Source organism: Bubalus kerabau, chromosome 5 (assembly GCF_029407905.1).
Source record: "Bubalus kerabau isolate K-KA32 ecotype Philippines breed swamp buffalo chromosome 5, PCC_UOA_SB_1v2, whole genome shotgun sequence".
In the NCBI taxonomy this organism is placed as follows: domain Eukaryota; kingdom Metazoa; phylum Chordata; class Mammalia; order Artiodactyla; family Bovidae; genus Bubalus; species Bubalus kerabau.
In genome coordinates this window covers 102152998-102172500 of record NC_073628.1, presented here as the reverse complement: position 1 = coordinate 102172500, position 19503 = coordinate 102152998, and the positions used below count along the sequence as shown (strand labels likewise).

At 52.9% G+C, this 19503-nt stretch overlaps 1 protein-coding gene across 1 annotated transcript in view; it reads right to left on the bottom strand.

The window, feature by feature from the left end:
- Nucleotides 1–19503, bottom strand: part of NPHP4 (nephrocystin 4) — a 139434-nt gene that overhangs the window by 6423 nt on the left and 113508 nt on the right. The window contains exons 20-24 of the mRNA XM_055582455.1: nt 13906–14031; nt 9251–9462; nt 5489–5715; nt 5107–5293; nt 4181–4264 (exon numbers count right to left, since the gene is read on the bottom strand). Coding sequence (XP_055438430.1) covers nt 4181–4264; nt 5107–5293; nt 5489–5715; nt 9251–9462; nt 13906–14031 — 836 coding nt within the window. The remainder of the gene's footprint in view (nt 1–4180; nt 4265–5106; nt 5294–5488; nt 5716–9250; nt 9463–13905; nt 14032–19503) is intronic.

The window sequence follows — 19503 nt, the reverse complement described above, 5'->3', positions numbered from 1 at the left end:
GTGGATGAGCAGTAAAACAGAGAAAGACAGTGACAAATGACCACCTGCTGAACGAAACGAAACAACAATTCACGCTCCAAAATGGTGCCAAATAAACTACAGGAATGAATGGAGGGAGGCAAAGTTCTGCCTAGTCACTTAGAACGTAGAAGGGATGATCGAATCTGAAAGTCACCGACAGCCAACCATCACGCAAGAATCATCAGGGAAGAATTATTTTAAAAAGAATGTCTATATGTGTAAAACTGAGTCACTTTGCTGTACAGCAGAGATTGGCACAACACTGTAAGTCAACTATACTTCAATTAAAAAAAAAGAATCATCAGTGGATATGAAAACTAGCAGCAGAAGTTGCATGAGGAACAAGATATTGACATAGTCTGAGTATCTCCTGACAAAACTCAAATATTGACATAATCTGAGTATCTTCTGACAAAACACTATAGTTCTAATTATCATCTATAAAATACTTGTGAATTAATTTTACATTGAAGGAGCCTGGAAGACACCATCTTAACCAAGTAAGACATTAAATTAACATCACTGGAAATAGAACAAATCGACATTGTGTCCCTCCCGATCAGAGGCTCTGAGAAGAACACAGTAGACCATCTGTGCTCATCCAGCCCTGAAGGCACAGCCTGAACCCACTGACTCGCAAACACCAGACAAACCAGACTGAGGGGCAGGTGGAAGAACTGGCCTTTGTGCATCCAAAGTACTGAGGTTGTGGAAGGTGAGAAAAACTGGGTGGGACCACCCGATGCACCGTGGGACCCCGGGTGGGTGAGGGGTCCAGGGTTGGGATGTTTGGAAAAATGCAATCCAGGTCTATGATGAAATTGTATCAGTGTCAATTTTCTGATTTTCCAAGGCTAAGCACTGAAGAATTGATGCTTTTGAATTGTGGTGTGGAGAAGACTCTTGAGAATTCCTTGGACAACAAGGAGATCAAACTAGTCAATCCAAAGGAAATCAACCCTGAATATTCACTGGAAGGACTGACATTGAAGCTAAAGCTCCAATATTTTGGCCACCTGATGCAAAAAGCCAACTCACTGGAAAAGACTGTGATACTGGGAAAGACTGAAGGCAAAAGGAGAAGGGGGCAGCAGAGGATAAGATGATTAGACAGCATCACCTACTCAATGGACATGAGTTTGAGCACACTCCAGGAGACAGTGAAGGACAAGGGAGCCTTGCTTGCTGCAGTCCATGGGGTTGCAAAGTGTTGTACAGGGCTTGGCGACTGAACAACTGTGGTTGTGGAGTAGAGTATCCTAATTTTCAGGACATACGAGTTCTAAGTTTCAAGAAGCAACTGGGCATTTTGCACATAACTTATTCTCAAAGTGCTCAGAAAAAAAAAAAAAAATATATATATATATATGGATAAATATAGACACAAAATGATAAGGTGAAGGTAAAATGTCAACAACTAGGAATCTGAGTAAATAAGACATGGAAATTCTTTGCACTATTATAACTCCCTCTAAGTTTGAGATTATTTCAAAATAAAAAAAGCCATCCAGTATCAACCTGTCACTTCCAAGTCGGTTCCCTCTGTTTTAGCTTCTTCTGTTTGCTGGTCTCTTCAGTGTCTGATTTCCGCCCTGACATAAAGGGGGCGGTGGTGGACACTTTTTTTTTTTTTTAGGCTCACTTGTTCAGTCGCTGTGAGCTGGTGCACTGGGACGACCCAGAGGGATGGTACAGGGAGGGAGGAGGGAGGAGGGTTCAGGATAGGGAACACGTGTATACCTGTGGCGGATTCATGTTGATATATGGCAAAACCAATACAGTATTGTAAAGTTAAAAAAAAAAAAGGTATTTCTGTTTTCAAAAAAATAAATAAATAAGTAAAAATAAATTTTAAAAGGCACAACAATAAATAATTTTTTTTAAAAGGCACAGGAGCTATAAGATATATTTCAGGGTAACCAAACTGCTGACGGGAGAAGTTCTTATTTACAGAAGAAGTAAGTACAGTAAGTATAGAAGTACAGTAAGTATAGAAGCAGTAAGTACAGGAACAATGAGAGAAATGGAGTTTCACCATTTTCCACCCTGATGGAATAATGGGTGTGGACAGTGGGCTTTTAGTGGACACATAGCCACCAGGAACAGCCAGCTGCCTCAGCCTCTGCACGTGAGGCTACAATCAGCCCAGTGAGGCTGGCCCAAGGTGGCCGGCCCACCCCCAGTGACTCCAGGGACAGAGCGTCGAGGACAGTGAGCCCCGGCTTCCACAGACCATCCGCAAAAGGATGAGCAAGCACGGACTGGACATCGGGCCATCCCGAGGACCTGCTGCTAATCTGGGGGCAGTGATAATGGCACAAAGCCGGCTTAAAAAAATTAGTCCTTATCAGTTCAGAGATACATACAGAAGTAATTATGAGTAAACTCATAAGGTGTCTGGGATTTGTTTTAAAACTCCAAATTCACGTAAGGAAAAATTAGCCTCTCAGATTTCATTTCTAGCCCTAACTAAGAAGTTGACACATTCCTTGTTGTTGCTGCTAAGTCGCTTCAGTTGTGTCCGACTCTGTGCGACCCTATAGACGGCAGCCCACCAGGCTCCCCCGTCCCTGGGATTCTCCAGGCAAGAACACTGGAGTGGGTTGCCATTTCCTTCTCCAATGCATGAAAGTGAAAAGCGAAAGTGAAGTCGCTCACTCATGACCGACTCTTCGCGACCCCATGGACTGCAGCCTACCAGGCTCCTCCATCCATGGGATTTTCCAGGCAAGAGTACTGGAGTGGGGTGCCATCGCCTTCTCCGACACATTCCTTAGACAAAGGCAAAGCTGTGGCTCCATGTTTAAATAAAATACAGCAAATTTTCCCGGGTCACAGGTCATGGGCACAGGACTGCCCCCCGACAGGGAGACTCAGGGATACAAGGCAGCCAGGTTCTCAGTCTTGGAAATCTGTTCTCGGGGCAAGTGGTGGGGCAAAAGTGTTCTTGTTTTTCCTTTCATTTACTTTCAAAAGACATTTGTTTTTGGAAAGCCACTCAGTCATGTTCGACTCTTTGTGACCCCATGGAATTCTCCAGGCCAGAATACTGGAAAGGGTAGCCTTTCCCTTCTCCAGGGGATCCCCTCAACCCAGGGATTGAACCCAGGTCTCCCACATTGCAGGTGGATGTTTTACCAGCTGAGCCACAAGGGAAGCCCAAGAATACTGGAGTGGGTAGCCTGTCGCTTCTCGGGGGGATCTTCCTGACCCAGGAATCAAATTGGGCTCTCCTGCATTGCAGGTGGATTCTTTATCAACTGAGCTATCAGGGAAGCCCTTCAAAAGGGCCTGGAGAAATCCATGGACTGTACAGTCCATGGGGTTGCAAAGAGTCGTACACAACTGAGTGACTTTCAAAAGGCATTAGTCTACCAAAAAAAGAAAACAAAAACAAATTTCTATAAAACAACAGTTTCCCAGATAACTAATAAGGACCTATTGTATAGCACAGGGAACTCAATACTCTATAATGACCTATATGGGAAAAGAATCTGAAAAGAGTGGATATATGTAGATGTCTAACTGATCACTTTGCTGTCCATCTGAAACTAACACAACATTGTAAATCAACTGTACTCCAATAAAATTAAAAAAGAACACAACAGGGACCCAGGCTCCCCTAAGGACATCCTATATCGGCAGGCGGGTGATTGAGAAGTGCACCCTGCAAAAAGCCGTTCCCAGAGATGGCAACAGGCGAGCCCTACTTCCCAGAAGTAACACACTGACACACACACACCACTGTGATTCTACACAATACGGGATGCTCTGTCAGGTCAGAAGGCCCATCTGACCCTGAGTGTGGGGCTATGCGGTGCCGGCTACAGTGGACACTGTGGGGGCTGCATGCTTTGACTTCCCACTAAGCAAGTCTCCGGGGAGGTGTTTCCATCCTAGACCCCCGCCTGGAGAACATACCAGCATCCGGCTGAAGCTGCCACTGCCCTGTTAGGACACGTAATGTCCACCTCCATGGGCCCTGCCCCACCCCCACCCTAGACCCCTCCCTCTAGGAGGTGCAGAGAAGGGCACGGAGACCTGATAAACAAACCACAGAACCCATGACACCCTTCACCCTCCACTCAGAGGACCCCTGGCTGGCACTGCCAGCCCTCAGACCATCCAGACGGAAGGCCTACTGTCCTCTGCCCCTTACCTTGGCATGTTTGGTGGGCATCATGCTGGACTTATAGAGTGATCCAGCATCCATGTCCTTCTCTGATTTCAGCTCAGCAGAGGCCTGCAAGGAACCATGAGCCCCCGGGGTCATGAGACGGAGGCCCAGGGTGACAGGTACTTCTTCCCACCTGCAGGATCTTCTACCTGTAGTACCTTCTACCTGTAGGAACGGCTGCCACCCTGAGTCCATGGCCTCAGAGGCCCCTTTACTCTCACAGTGACCCCACCCCTGGCAGCTGCTGTTATTAATCAACCCCCACGCCCCAAAGAGGAAGCGGGGCATGCTGAGAGCTGTAAGGGGGATCAGAGCCCAAAACCCAGCTCTGCTCAAAGCCAGAGGCCTGACACCTTCACTACAGTCCGGACAACCTCTTGCCCCAAAAGTGCATCCAGAGAGCCTGCACTGAAAACCGTGAGCCCCTCACGCCTGTCTCAGTGGTGAGCACTCCCTTGCAGAGCGACCTCACGGGGTCAGGATGGAACACGCCCGCCGTACCCAGCCCATCACAGCATGCACTCTGCTCACACCCTGACAAGAAACCCCCAGGTGTCTGCAGTTCATGTCAGGGAGCAAGCAGCAGTGAGTAGAGAGTAGAAAAACCTAGAAAGTTTCAACCTGTTGGCTCCTCTGAGATTTAAGAAAGGCTCTTCTACCAAATTAATAAAGAGGATGAGGAGGAGGCGGTCCAGCTTTCCTGAGTGCTGACCTGTCAGGGCTGCTGGATCACAGCGCAGGTGCTGGGCATGGGTGGATGGGGGTGGGCGCAAGTGAGACAGTGACAGCCAAGGGCTAACCATCTTTCACCACACGGGACAAGGCCCCCACCTCTCACATTACTTGGCAAGTAGGCTTTCCCAGGTGCCCGGCCAGCCCCTCAGCACAAGAAGACTGGCCTTCCTTACCTGTGCCGAGGCCCAGGGGCCCACAGAGAAAGTCTGGAACTTGAAGGGGATGTGGGCAGTCTCCCGAGGTCGCAGGTAGAGTTGGGGGGCCAGGCTGCCCCGCAGGTGGAACATGTCCTCCTCCAGGGGTGTGTGCAAGTCAGCCATGTCCTTGAAGTACCGCCACTCCTGACCATCCAGGATGAGACTGGAGGGAGGGGAGACGGCGCTGGGCACAATGTCCTTCTGGTCAGTCCCAGAGGTGGGGGGACGGGTTGGTAGGGGTAGGTGCCCCCACCCACTCAGACCCGGCGGCCAGGACCCTCAAGGGCAAAACCAGCTCAGCTTTCAGTTGGAGCTGAGGGTAAAGGCTGGGGGCCTCACAGGGCGCCCGCAATCCCACCTGAGCTCGGGGTTGTCTATCTCGATGGTCACCGTGTGCTGCGCGTTGTGGGGGTTCCTCAGGGCGAACTCGAAGAACTCGGCAGTGCCTAGGGTGGCGTGGATGGTGTGCTGCGTGGTGATGGCCATGCTCAGCGCACTGGCGATGCTCTCCGCCTTCGTGCGCTCACGGTAGGCGGCAATGACCTGCAGGTCTCGGGCGTGCTGGGCATGGAGGCTCTGCTGGGCCTGCAGACACAGGGGCCAAGGGGGCCGTGGTCCTGAGGCTCGACACGGCTCGAGGGCTGTTTTCTGACCACCTCCCCTTCTCCACCCCAAATGCCAGACTCCTTTGGTATCAACACCACCCCCTTCTTGGACACGGGGGTTGGGTGGGACTGGCCGCCTCCAGCCCCAGGGGACAGAGAATGGGGCTGCCTGTCTGCAGCAGCCCTGGTTCCCTCTGCCCACAGGTGATGTACCCACGGGAGGTGAGGTCTGCCCACACGCCCCCTGAGACCACAACCACCCACCTGGGCGCAGTGAGAAACTAAAAGCAGAAGTTGCCAATAAAAGAGGAGAGAATAGCCCCAAAACTAAGACATGTGACCGGCTCCCCGGCCAGGTCTGCAGCAGTGGCAGCGGGAGTCCTGTCGGCAAGCAGTCACCAGGAGGGGCTGTGGCCAGGCCTGACTGACCACCAGCTGGGTCAGGGTCCAGACCCAGGCACGCTGCCATGGCGGGTCTTGGCGTGGGTCCTTTGTCCACCTCCTTCTTCAAATGCTTCAAATTTCCATGGGCTTGGCCACCCCAGGTGTGTTAGAGGCTGGAGGTGGTCTTATTTTTCTTGGGTGCCTTGTAGTGAAGGGTGAGGCCCATCGGACCTCAAGGCCAGGACCTGGGGAGGTGCCATGTGCTGGGGAGGCCGCAAGGGGCTCCAAACATGGAGGAGCACCGGATAGCTGAATGCCTTCAGACTCTGACACAGAAGGCAAGGACCAAATTTGACTTCCGACTTAAACTAATTTGGATATTGACTTCCCCATAGCCAACACTCTGGCCTTTCCCCAGAAGGAGAATGAAGCTGAGCCTTGTTTCTCCCAGGGGATTTGAAAAGAGGAGGGCAGTAGTGTTGATACTTGAGACCTCCCTATGTGGGCATTTTATGACCAGAGCTTCTCTATGGAATGGAACCTCTGCCAGGCTGGGCTGGACACCACAGCCAGACCTAATTCAGGGTGAGAAACAAACAGAGCTGGGCTTTTCAACCTGGACTTGAAACAGAGGGCTGTTCCAGCCTGTCTCCAAGTGGAGGGGACATAGCCTGTACTGCCCACCAGTTAGAGGCCCCAGGACGAGGGCTCTGGGGGACAGGCCCCGTGAAGATGGGTGCAGGGCTGCCCCATCTTCAGACTGACTGCCCAGATGAGCGCAGCGACGGCCACTCCCCAGTTCATTGTAGGCTGGGTGGGTAACGCCACAGATAGAGGCAGTTTGGCCCAGGGCTTAAGGTCCCCACACTGCTCCAGGCCAGGGGTAAAGGCTAGAAAGGATGGACTCGCCTGAAGGGTCTGGCACCACCTGCAGCTGCCTGGCACACCCAGACTGTTAACCCAGCTCAGTCTCGTACACACACAAGCCAGTCCTCTAGTATCACCTTTATAACTGGTGAAGTGAAAAGTGAAAGTGTTAGTCGCTCAGTCGTGTCCTAATTTTTGCAACCCCGTGGACTGTAGCCCACCAGGCTCCTCTGTCCATGGAATTCTCCAGGCAAGAATACTGGAGTGGGGTGCCATTTCCTTCTCCAGGGGATATTCCTGACCCAGGGATTGAACTTGGGTCTCCTACACTGCAGGCAGATTCTTTACCATCTGAGTCATCAGGTATGCCGAAAGCCATCAGTGAAACAGAGGTGATGTCTTGGTCTTTTTCTGCCATAGTTCTGTCTTAATTCAGAACCCACGCAGGCAAAGGTGATGACACGGACTGGACCCCTCAGACTCCCAGAGGCAGCAGTTGGTACTGCAGCCCCAAGACTGGTCCAGGGATGGGCACGCCACCCACCAGCACAGGGACATTTGTGAACCACGCGCTGGCATTTCCGGAAAGTAAAGCCCTCTCTTCCGTGGCACTTGGCGTGGTCTGACAACACGGAACATGGGACTAGTGCCACCAATTTTCTAGTGTGAGGGGCAATCCCGAGGCGCCAGAGAGAGGGGGCAGTGACCGACAGCAGTCACTAGGGCAGCTGCTGACCTGGGCACTGGGCACAGCATAAGCTGAGTGCCCCTCACATGGAAGCTGTGGCTGCCCCAGGGCCCACCAGAGGTTCTGACTCTGCACTCCTGGTCCCAGGCCAACCACCTTCCCCCCAGAAGCTGGAGACCCTCAGCCTTGAGTCTGACCATCAGGGAAAGAAAGCTGCACCCCTAGCTGTCTCCTGACTGTCCTCGCATGACCCCCAGCTCCTGGGGTCTATGGAACCACACGGTTCCACGCGCTACACATGTGCAGGGTCAGCCAGGACACGGTGCCTGCTGACTCTTCCCGAGGGCCCACTGACTTCACAGAACTTCCATCTCTGCTTCAAAGATGGGAATCTTTCCAGAAAGCTCTGGAAGGGAGAGAGACTACTGTATATTTGATAAATTGGGTTATTTCACCTCAAAATTCCCCAGGGCCATGAACCCAGGAAATCATCACAATTTAGCAGAAAATTTTCTTGTATTTGGAAATCCAGTTACTTCCAAATTTACTGATGTATTCAAAACAAGGGTTCTGAGCTGTTGATTTTCTCTATCAGAACATATCAAATAAGAGGAAACCAGCTAAATTAATCATAATAATGATGTTGGTAACAACAGCACTGGCAGCTGTCGGGCAGAGGACCTGCTGTGCGTGTGGCCAGCCACCCAGAGGCCGGGGCCCCTGGCGCCCCGGGGAGCAGCTGATCGGCCCTCAGAGGTGGCACAGGAGGCCGTGGACTGAGTGGCCTGTGGCCCGGAAGGAGGCCTGACCCAGCCCTGGGACAGCCTCCCCTCGAGGCATCCTCACAGCCATAGCTCTGCTCCACGGCAGCAAGACGCTGCTGCGCTTGGCTCCCATGGTCCACTGGCTGTCTGGGCCCCACCCGGCCATGTCCCCTCTCACATCCCCTCCTGCTGTGCGCCACGCCCTTCCTCCCCCCACCAACTTAGGGTGGCTCCTTGCCCACCTGTGGGCACCGGGTAAGGGCCAGGCATGGCAACTCTGTTTGTGTCCAACAGGCCATGGGCACAGGCCTGGCTGGAGAAGGTTGCCATCTGTTCAGACACCCACCTGCCTTGATGTAGAGGCCCCTAGGACCTCTGTGGGCTCCTCATCCCATGAACTCATAAAGTACAACCATCTTCTGTTTCTTAGCTGCAAAATACTACAGGGTCTTACTTGGATTTTTAGTCCAAAGTGGGAATTCTGATCGTCACGGTTGCTCTGACACCTGGGATATAAAGTCCTCATGACTTTGCTCCCCAAACCTGGGGAACCCTCAGAATCCCTCTCAGAGCTGTTTTAAAAGTTTAGGCTCCAAGGACCCTACCCTGCACCAGCAATTTATTGGAATGGAACCCAGGAATTGGCTTTTATTCAAAGCACCGCCACAATTCTGGCTTGAAAACCTCCCCTGATGTCTGAGAAGTCGAGTCTCTCATGTTCTGTAACAAGGACGCAGAAGGGACAGGGTGGCTCCTGCAATGTTCTGGTGAACCCACCCACTCCTGCTGGGGGACCCAGGACCCAGCCTCACCAGCACGCCCAGCCCGCGGCGGCCCGGCTCCGATCCACACTCCCGCAGCCGCACGGCCCTCATGCGCTCCAGCTTGCGCCTGCGGACGGCATCCCCCTCTTGACTGATGCCCTGGGGCCCCCGGGCCCCTGGTCTCGGGGGTGTGAAGAGCAGGGCGGCCAGTTCGCTGTCCACATCAGCCAGCTTCTGGGCTTGGACCACATTTTTCACTGCTGGAAGGTTCAAAGAGAGGCTCAGAGGTTAAAGGGCAGAGTTTACGCTCTCTAAACAGCCAGGGCTCCATGCCTACCAGAGCACTTCACCCAGCGAGGGAGCCCAGAAAGCCCCCAGCTTCTCATGAACCCTGGGCTGCTGACACGGGTGGAAATGGTGCATCCTGCCCTGCTCGGCATCCTTCCCTTCTCCAGCCTCTCACATAGAGGGGGTTTGGTCTCGGTCCCAGGACGCAAACGTATGAATCCCCCGCTAGGTGATTGTCTAGGGAAAAGCTCAGTGTTGCAGAAGCTCATGCCCTCAGGATGCCCCAGGGCCCAAGACACCCTCGCCCAGGCCCACGACCCTGCTCACCCCCAGCCCCTCCAGCGAGCACCCTCAACACCCGGCACATGGTCCTGGCAGGTCCTCAAATTCACCTGGGTGGGGCTGTCACAAGCCCTAAGTTCAGATCAGGAATCGGGGGCTCTGATGAGTCCAGTCCCTCAGCCTGAGGCCCCTGGATGGCCAGGGTGAGTAAGACTGGACCACCCTGGCTTGCATCCCAAGCCCTCTGCTCTGCACCTGCTTCCTCTGACTGGTGGGGTCCCCCAAGCACCGTCTCCCCTGGGGGTTCTACTGGAACCCTGGACCCAAAGGAAAGTGGTGCAGCTGACAAATAGAAGCTGCCGCAGGCAGGCCAGGCCCTGGCAGGCAGGAGCGCGGCACTGCCTTCCTCCCGTCCGTGGTGCTCCTGTGACGTGTGCATGAGCCACATCACAAGCTGACACACAGACTCCTGGGCAATCACGAAACCAGGCACAGGCGAGCAGGTGGGAGGGAGCCCCCGACCTGGAACTGGGTACTTCCTCCAGGCACCCCAGAACCACAGGATGTAACCCTGAGCCTGAACTCTGCTGGGCAGGCACCCACTCCCTGTCCTCGTGTGTGTCCACCTCCTGCTGCAGTGCTCCACATCCTCTCTCAACAGAGACAAGCGCTATTTCCGGTTCTGGGTGCCATGAGATGGTGCAGACGTCTCACACTGTCACCCCAAAAGAGCACATGTCCTGTGTCTGGGGTCCAGCTCCACGGGGATGGGAGCTCCAATCTGGATCCCGCTCAAGCAGCCCGAGGCCCGCAGTCGCACAAGGAGGGGCCAGGGTGGAAGACAAGCAAGGCTGGGGGTGATTGACCAGCTAGTGTGTTCAGACTGCATCACCCCGACAAATGACTTTCTGGGTTCCAATGAAACCAGAAATGAAATTCCAGCGTGACCATGCGGCACCACACTGCTGAAGTCAGTAAGCGCCTTGTAGAGCTTGGCACAACTTCCTGCTTCCAGAACTTTGCTGGGGGGGGGGGGAGACACGGCTTCTGGTAGAGCATCCCTACCCTCTGGTTTTGATCAAAATAGGGATCAGAAGACCAATGACCCCAGAGGCTCTCAATCCCTTCAACAAATCCTCACTGTTGTAACTCCCCGCACTGCCCCGAGGAGCCCCTGGCCTGCCAGGCCCTGGCCATGGGTTTTACAAACCCACTCCCACCTTTTTGGCTTCATACTGCTCATGCAAAAAAGCAATATGGTTGTCTGAGGAGGCCTTACAAATAGCTGAGAAAAGAAGACAAGGGAAAGGCAAAGGAGAAAAGGAAAGATATACCCATCTGAATGCAGAGTTCCAAAGAACAGCAAGGAGAGATAAGAAAGGCTTCCTCAGTGATCAATGCAAAGAACTAGAGGAAAACAGTAGAATGGGAAAGACTAGAGATCTCTTCAAGAAAATTAAAGATACCAAGGAACATTCATGCAAAGATGGGCTCAATAAAGAACAGAAACAGGATGCACCTAACAGAAACTGAAGATATTAAGAAAGGTGGCAAGAATACACAGAAGAACTATACAAAAAAGGTCTTCATGACCCAGATAACCAGGATGGTGTGATCACTCACCTAGAGCCAGACATCCTGGAATGCAAAGTTAAGTGGACCTTAGAAAGCATCACTACGAACAAAGCTAGTGGAGGTGATAGAATTCCAGTTGAGCTATTTCAAATCCTAAAAGATGATGCTGTGAAAGTGATGAACTCAATATGCCAGCAAATTTGGAAAACTCAGCAGTAGCCACAGGACTGAAAAAGGTCAGTTTTCATTCCAATCCCAAAGAAAGGCAATGCCAAAGAATGTTCAAACTATGGCACAATTGCACTCATCTCACAGGCTAGCAAAGTAATGCTCAAAATTCTCCAAGTGAGGCTTCAACAGTTCATGAACTATGAACTTCCAGATGTTCAAGCTGGATTTAGAAAAGGCAGAGGAACCAGAGATCAAACTGCCAGCATCTGTTGGATCAGCGAAAAAGCAAGAGAATTCCAGAAAAACATCTACTTCTGCTTTATTGACTACGCCAAAGCCTTTGACTGTGTGGATCACAACAAACTGTGGAAAATTCTTCAAGAGATGGGAATATCAGACCACCTTACCTGCCTCCTGAAATCTGTATGCAGGTCAAGAAGCAACAGCTAGAACCAGACATGGAACAACAGACTGGTTCCAAAGTATGAAAGGAGTACATCAAGGCTATATATTGTCACCCTGCTTATTTACCTTCAATGTAGAGTACATCATGTGAAATGCTGGGCTGGATAAAGCACAAGCTGGAATAAAGATTGCCAAGAGAAATATCAATAACCTCAGATATGCAAATAACACCACCCTTATGGGAGAAAGTGAAGAGGAACTGAAGAGCCTCTTGATGAAAGTGAAAGAGGAGAGTGAAAAAGTTGCCTTAAAACTCAACATTCAGAAAACTAAGATCATGGCATCTGGTCCCATCACTTCATGGCAAATAGATGGGGAGACAATGGAAACAGTGAGAGACTTTATTTTCTTGGGCTCCAAAATCACTGCATATGGTGACTGCAGCCATGAGATTAAAAGACGGTTGCTCCTTGGAAAAAAAGCTATGACCAACCTAGACAGCATATTAAAAAGCACAGACATTATTTTGCCAACAGTGGTCCATCTAGTCAAAGCTATGATTTTTCCAGTAGTCATGTACTGATGTGAGAGTTGGGCCATAAAGAAGGCTGAGTGCCGAAGAATTGATGCTTTTGAACTATGGTGTTGGAGAAGACTCCTGAGAGTCCCTTGAGGAAATCAGTCCTGAATGTTCATTGGAAGGACTGATGTTGAAGCTGAAACTCCAATACTTGGGCCGCCTGATGCGAAGAGCTGACTCATTTGAAAAGACCCTGATGCTGGTAAAGATTGAAGGCAGGACAAGGGGACAACAGAGGATGAGATGGTTGGATGGCATCACCAACTTGATGAACGTGAGTTTGAGCAAGCTCCGGGAGTTGGTGATAGACAGGGAGGCCTGACCTGCTGGAATCCATGGGGTCCTAAAGAGTCGGACTTGACTGAGCAACTGAACTGAACTGAACTCCCACTGGTTCCCAGGGATGGGGACTCCCTGCTCCATTAGCCAGCTCTCCATCCATCCTCTGGGTGACCAGAGAGACCAGCTGGGGGTAATTCCCCAAAGCAGGGAATACAGACTCTAGTCCCGGTTCATAACCCTAACCACGCCACTAGCCAAATCACCTGACCTCTCTGCCTCAGCTTCTCTGACATTAAAATGAGTTGCCTGACTCATGCAGGGCGGACCCCCTAGAACATCTGAATGTACACAGGCCCCTCTCCTGGGAAGAACAAGGAGGACCCACAAAGTTTGGGCTGAAGTTCCAGGAGACTTGTGGAATTCTGGAGGCCTCCTTCTCCTGAGCCCCTCAGCTCTGACTTCCCACCTGGGGCACAGATTCAAGGCTAATAACATCAAGGGCCATCAACACAAGAAGCTCATGGTGGTTTTGGATTCACATGAGATGACCCAAAACATTTGGGGGGTACCTTCCTAACGGCACCCTCCACTTTTCATTCCAAGGACAGTATTTGACATTTAGATCTGTGAGTCATTTGACAGAAAATCTTCCCAGTTATGCAAGATTTTCACCAAGCCCAGGTCTTTATCGCCTGAGTTTCCTAATTGGTTTATTCTTCTCTTTCCGCCATGAGGAGTTTCTAACTAGTTTTAAAAATCAGTCTCTGTTTATCCTGACCTTTCTCCCTTTCCTCTTCCCCCACAAAGCAGCCGCTGCCTAAAAACAAACGTCACTCACAGGACTATGAAGAGTAACAGTGGCTTCCACCATCTGGAGAGGGCAGGGTGGACGGGCATGGTGACTCAACATGGCCTGCAGGCCACTGAGCCAGACGCTGAGCCACCAGTTCACCCCCAGATCCGGGACAGCGGGCACCACACAGCCTCACACATGTGTACCTGCACACGCATTCACACACACACACAGCCTCCCTTCCCTCACTCCATCCCACCCCCTGGCCCATCACACCAAGCACAACCCTCCCCTCCCACCCACAGGTTCCTTGCCCTCTCCACTCACATCTGGGGCCCCCGGGTGTCAGGAGGCTGCCTCCCATGAAGTTGCCGACTCCATCATTTGAGATGACCCTCGACCTGGAAGGTGGCAGGGAACTGGGACTCCTTACTCTCTGTTCACACAAGTGACCTGTATGAAAACACCCCACACACACACCACCCCGCCCAGGACATTAATATCAGAAAAGAGTCTGATAACATACATACACCCCTGATAAGGAGATCTGGCTTCAAATACCCACTGACCCACCAACATCCCCACATTCCACTCTTGGCCTGAATTTGTTTTGCAACAGAGATGGTGGGTGGCCAGCAGAGGCCTGTTTTCCCTCGAGCACCCTGCTCTCCAGGTCCACACCTCCTCTCCTTCCCCAGAGCAGCCATCTGCTCTCCAAAGAGGAGTTGGGGCTCAGGACCCTCAAGGCAGGTCCCCGGGACCCCAGCCTCATGCTCTGGGATGGTCACAGACTCTGTCGTCAGCCCTTGAGTGTCACGCTGCTGCAGGAAGGCCTTTGTACCCTTCTGCAAACATCTGTTTGCCAAAAACTCCTGGCGGGGAGGAATCTCCATGTGGGACCCCCCCGGGGAGACAGGAGACCCCCACAGAGCCCCTGGGGGAAGGGTGAAAGAGCCTCAATAAAGGGCCCTTGGGTGAGAGAGAAGCCCCCATGCAGGGCCACCTGGGGAGAGAGGAGCCTCCACACAGGGCCTCTGCAGGTAGAGGGGAGGAGACTCCATGCAGGGCCTGGGGGCTGTTTGCTGAAAGAGCTCTGGAGGGGACAAAGTGGCTTCAGGGGACAGCGTGTCCCAAGGGCCAGCCCTATTTCCCTCCAGCTGAACCGGGGCAGGCTTCACTACTTCCAGTGTCGTCTGGTCCCAGGGATGACAAGTGTTTGCCACAGACATGCTTCGCCTGGGTAGATGGGCCCTGTCCTTGGGACCACCACCTCTCTGCGTGGACCTGACACCCCTCGGGGTGAGGCAGACAGAGCTCAGCTGTCAGATCCAGAAATAACCACCAAACACAAGACACGCTACTCATCTCTCATCGGCAGTCTAGGGTGTCCAGCAGTCTTTCTGGGATGGGTTAGAAGGGGACCCTGCCCCCTGGATGGGACCCAGGGGAGGGGGTGACGCTCCTGCTCAGCTCAGCAGCCCCCTTTGGTCCCACCTCTGCAAGTCTACTTGCTGCTGGGAGGCTGCTGTTCACGGCAAGCCCAGGGCCCAAGCATCAGCACGCCCACCTGCCTGCAGGTGTCAGCTTGTCCTTTCAGGGACAAAGGCGGGGTTTATGTCTCCAGCAACCTGACGGGAACTCTCTCTGGGCTGTTCTCAGCCAAGGCTGGAAAGAGGGTAGCCATCCTTCCAAGGGAGGTCAAGGTCCCTGCACTGCTCCAGAGGGGGGCCGCCACCCCAGACCCCAAGGAACAGCAGCAGACCCTGGAACTGCAGTTGGAGACCCCAAACATGTCAGTGTGACAGCAGACCATCCCCCTAAAAGATGAGTGAGGACAAAGGCCTGCTGTGGGCATGGGAAAGGCCAGATTCAGAAATGAAAAACCAAGGGACCTCCCTGGTGGTTAAGGCACCAAGCTTCCATGACAGAGGGCACAGCGTTCGATTCCTGGCTGGGAAGCTAAGAACCTTCATGCCATGTGGCAGGGCCAAAAATAAAAACGACAGACAGAAATCATCTCTGGTCAATCAAGGAGCAATTCATGCAATAAGGTTTAAAGGCTAGTGATGCAGTGAGAGAGTCCTGCCCTCGGCGAGCTTTCATTCTGGTCCTCTTGAGCATTTTCTGGGAATCTCAGCTCCCGGAGGCCTTCCTGCCTCCCCTCTTGTGACAGGAGCTGCCTCCGTCACCTACCCAGCCACCACACACTCAGATGCAGTCCTGGCAAACTGGAGGTTCCGCTTCTTCCACATCCTCCCCGGGAAACGGCCACACGGGCAGGTGTGGGAGCCCATGGTCCAGAGCCCCTGGGGGCAGCGGCAGCCCCACAGCGTCCACGGTCAGAACTGTTCTGTCGTTGCTCTGGGAACCACCAGGAAGCCACCCCACCGTCCACTCTCATCCCCCGCAGCTGCCCCCACACCCTTCCCAGGGGTCTTCCATCTTCCCCTGCAAACTGAAGCCGCTAAGCATTGTTCTCGTCTCCATGGGACCTATTTTTGACCTGACAGCAGCTACCGTCCTAGGATCGTGAACCTCCTCCCTGAGAAAGGAACCTGGTATCGACCCCTCCTCACTCAGAGGAGCTCTCACATCTGAGATCAGCTTCATCCCCTGATGTCCAAGATGACGGGATTCTGAGGCCAGACAAGCTCTCAGACTGGCCGGTGTAGCGATTACTTCCTGAGTCCTCCCACGGCTGTGCTGGGTCAAGGGCAAACATCACAAGGGAGAACCAGCAGTGTCCTTGCGGGCCCACTGCCGTGGCTTTCTCCACCACTTTAGTCCTGCAGCGAGTGGGCCCCTGGGTCGTGGGCCAGGAAGCCTGTGGTCCACCCGGATCCAGTTGAAAGGAGGCAGGTGTGTTGTGAGCCTGATAATAGCTCCACTGAGACCCACAGAAACCCAGGGAACTGCAGCAAAGCCCACATCTGCTCACCAGCTCGCGAGGGCAGGTGACAGTGTCCTTGTAGCTCCAGCTTTCAGGAGAACCGACCATCACCACAGCGTGTGACCCAGCAGCACATGAGGTTACCTCCCCAGCAGACGAGGGCTGTCCGGGGCTTCCTGATCACTTCCTCCCACTGTATTTGTATTTGGAGCGTCGGTTTGTTTAGAAACATGCTATCGTGCTGGTGCTAAGTCACTTCAGTTGTGTCCAACTCTTTGCGACCCTATGGACCGCAACTCTCCAGGCTCCTCTGTCCACGGGACTCTCCAGGCAGGAATACCGGAGAAAGCGGCCATGCCTCTCTTCAGGGGATCGTCCCGACCCAGGGACTGAACCTGTCTCTTATGTCTCCTGCATTAGCAGATGGGTTCTTTACCACTAGCGCCACCTGAGAAGCCCTTGTTTAGAAAAGGGTAGTAATCTTGAGAAATTGGATTTACATTTGCACACCTGCTCCAGGACCACATGGGATGAATGTGCCACGTCTCATCAGGGCACAATTTGCGACCTGAAATTGCTGAGGTTTTTGTGCCCTTCCATGAGACACCAAGTTACAGCTGGCGACCGACACATGGCTACGGAGCAGAGTGTGCCAGTCTCTCAGTCGAGTCTGACTCTGCAACCCCATGGATTGCAGCCCGCCAGGCTGCTCTGTCCATGGGATTTCCCAGGCAAGAATACTGGAGTGGGTAGCCATTTCCTTCTCCAGGGGATATGAAGCCAAGACACCCTAGAATCTGCTGGGCTCCCAAAGCAGCTGGGCATCCGCCCTGCCTTCCACCATGCAGAGTGATCACACTGTTCAACCCCAAACCCAGGTCATCCATCAAAGTCCACTGCACCCGGTGCTCCCATAACCCCGAGAGCACCAGTACTTGACCGTGGGGCCAGGGGTCAGGGCAGCCCCTGGTCCCTCAGGAGGCCTTAGATACAGGAGTCACACGCACAAGCAGGATCCCAGGATAAAAAATTCTGAGGTCTCTAAATGATGAAAAGCAAGTGTTGGTCTGCTCAGTGCGTCCGACTTTTTATGGCCTCGTGGATGTAGCCTGCCAGGCTCCTCTGTCCGTGGCATTCTCCAGGCAAGAGTAATGGAGTGCGCAGCCATTCCCTTCTCCAGGGGATCTTCCCAACCCAGGGATCGAACCCAGGTCTCCTGCATTACAGGCAGATTCTTTACTGTCTGAGCCACCAGGGTAAAGCAGCAGAAGCGCCTGGCACGAAAGGAGTGTCAAAAAGCTCGTCTGAGCTGAGAAGCTGCAGAGCACAGGGATGACCCTATGCCACAGAAAGATTCCCGGGGACCCGGGCGTCACGCCTCGATCCGCAGCCTCACACTTGAACTTGGCTGTGAACACAGAGGCCCGGGTGCCGTCCGGGTGTCTGCTGGCCCCACCTCTGTCCCCTCAAAAGGCCCACACAGCCATTACCGCCTCTGCCGGCCCGCGCCTGCTGCTCGGCTCAGAACATCCAGTTTTATAAAGAAATAAAAGCCATGACACTTTTCTTTTTCTTTTTTCAGAAAACCACAGACTGTACAGAGGAAAGCACGGTGCGGCCGCTTCATACAAGTGGGCTGCGTGCAGCTTCGGCGTTTTGTTATCCATCCCTGCTCGGCGACAGCGCAGCCTCCCAGGCTGGCTGTCTCAGGCCCCTTCCCACCGTCTTATCTCTGTCTTGCAGGCAAAGTATGAAAATGACAATTTAAGATAACACATAATGGAGCTAATCTTTCTTCCAAAGATAAGATTTTAAAACCTGGAGTCACTGCATATTTGTGGGCTGGTGAATTAAATATAAAAATAGCCAACACAATCTCAGAGGCAGAAGAAGGTTTCTAGCAACTCCCCTCTGTCGTGGGCGCTTTTGAATAATGTCTGCTCCTCACACGCGGCTCATTTATTTCTCTAGGACCTAATTGAGTTTTGCTGTTTCCATATTGTCTGTTTTCCAGGCTGCCTTGGATCCGACAGCTGTAAACAAGCAAGCTGAAGCCTCAGACCCAGCTTAATGAGCTCCGCGCTGGTTCCCGCTGCTCAGCTCCAGCTCTCCGCACGCGTCAGTGAGGCCCATGGGGCTGCAGGCTCTGAAATCAGGCTGGGCTGTGAGGAATGGAAAATTCCCCAAGAAAGCAACAGAGAGGTTGGAGTCCAGAAGCCTCAATGGCTTGGCGGTGTCCTGCTTTAAGTACTCCCACGGTCCCCTGGAGGGGATGGAGTGGGCTGGTCACTAGCCCCACGGGGCTCATGCTGCCCTCTGCCCTGAGGCGGGCACAGGCAGGCCTGGCGGACCTAATGTCCCCTGTCCCATCAGGGGCTTAGTGGAGACCCAAGAATGTCCAGGCAGGACTATGCCAGGGCCAGAGAGGGCTTTCCTTGGTGCCTCTGCCAAGCAGCTATTGGGATACCATCTGACATGAGGTCAAGGTGCTCGACTCTGAAGGAGAGCATCCCTGTGCTCCTCTGTCCTTCTGTCCCTCTGCTCCTCTGTCCTTCTGCTCCTCTCCCCAAGCTGTGCGTGTGGAGCTTAGGAACAGTTCTCTTGTCTCTCCCCCACGATGAGGCAGTGCTATGAGCTGACCAAACTCTCTCCTGAAGCCAGGCATCTTATGTAAGGATCATCACAGAGATGTCCCATGCACAGTACCGGAAACAGAACCTGGGCAAGACCGAGACAGCAAACAATCCCAAACCCCAACCAGATATCAGGAACGCCAAAAAACCAGTGCCAGGGAAGGCTCAGTGGTCGAGGACAGAGGCTCTGGGATCATGGCAGGCACTCAATGGACAAGGCTAGACTCAGTGGTCAGGACATATACTTAGTGATTGATGACAGACGCTCAGTGGTCAAGGACAGACTTGCTGGTCAAGCTAATGAGAGCTGAATTCCTATCAAGAGCTGCTGCCCATGTGACCACTGTCCTGAGGGGGCTCACGCCCCAAATGGGAAGCAGAGTGGCTACCCAGGAACAACAG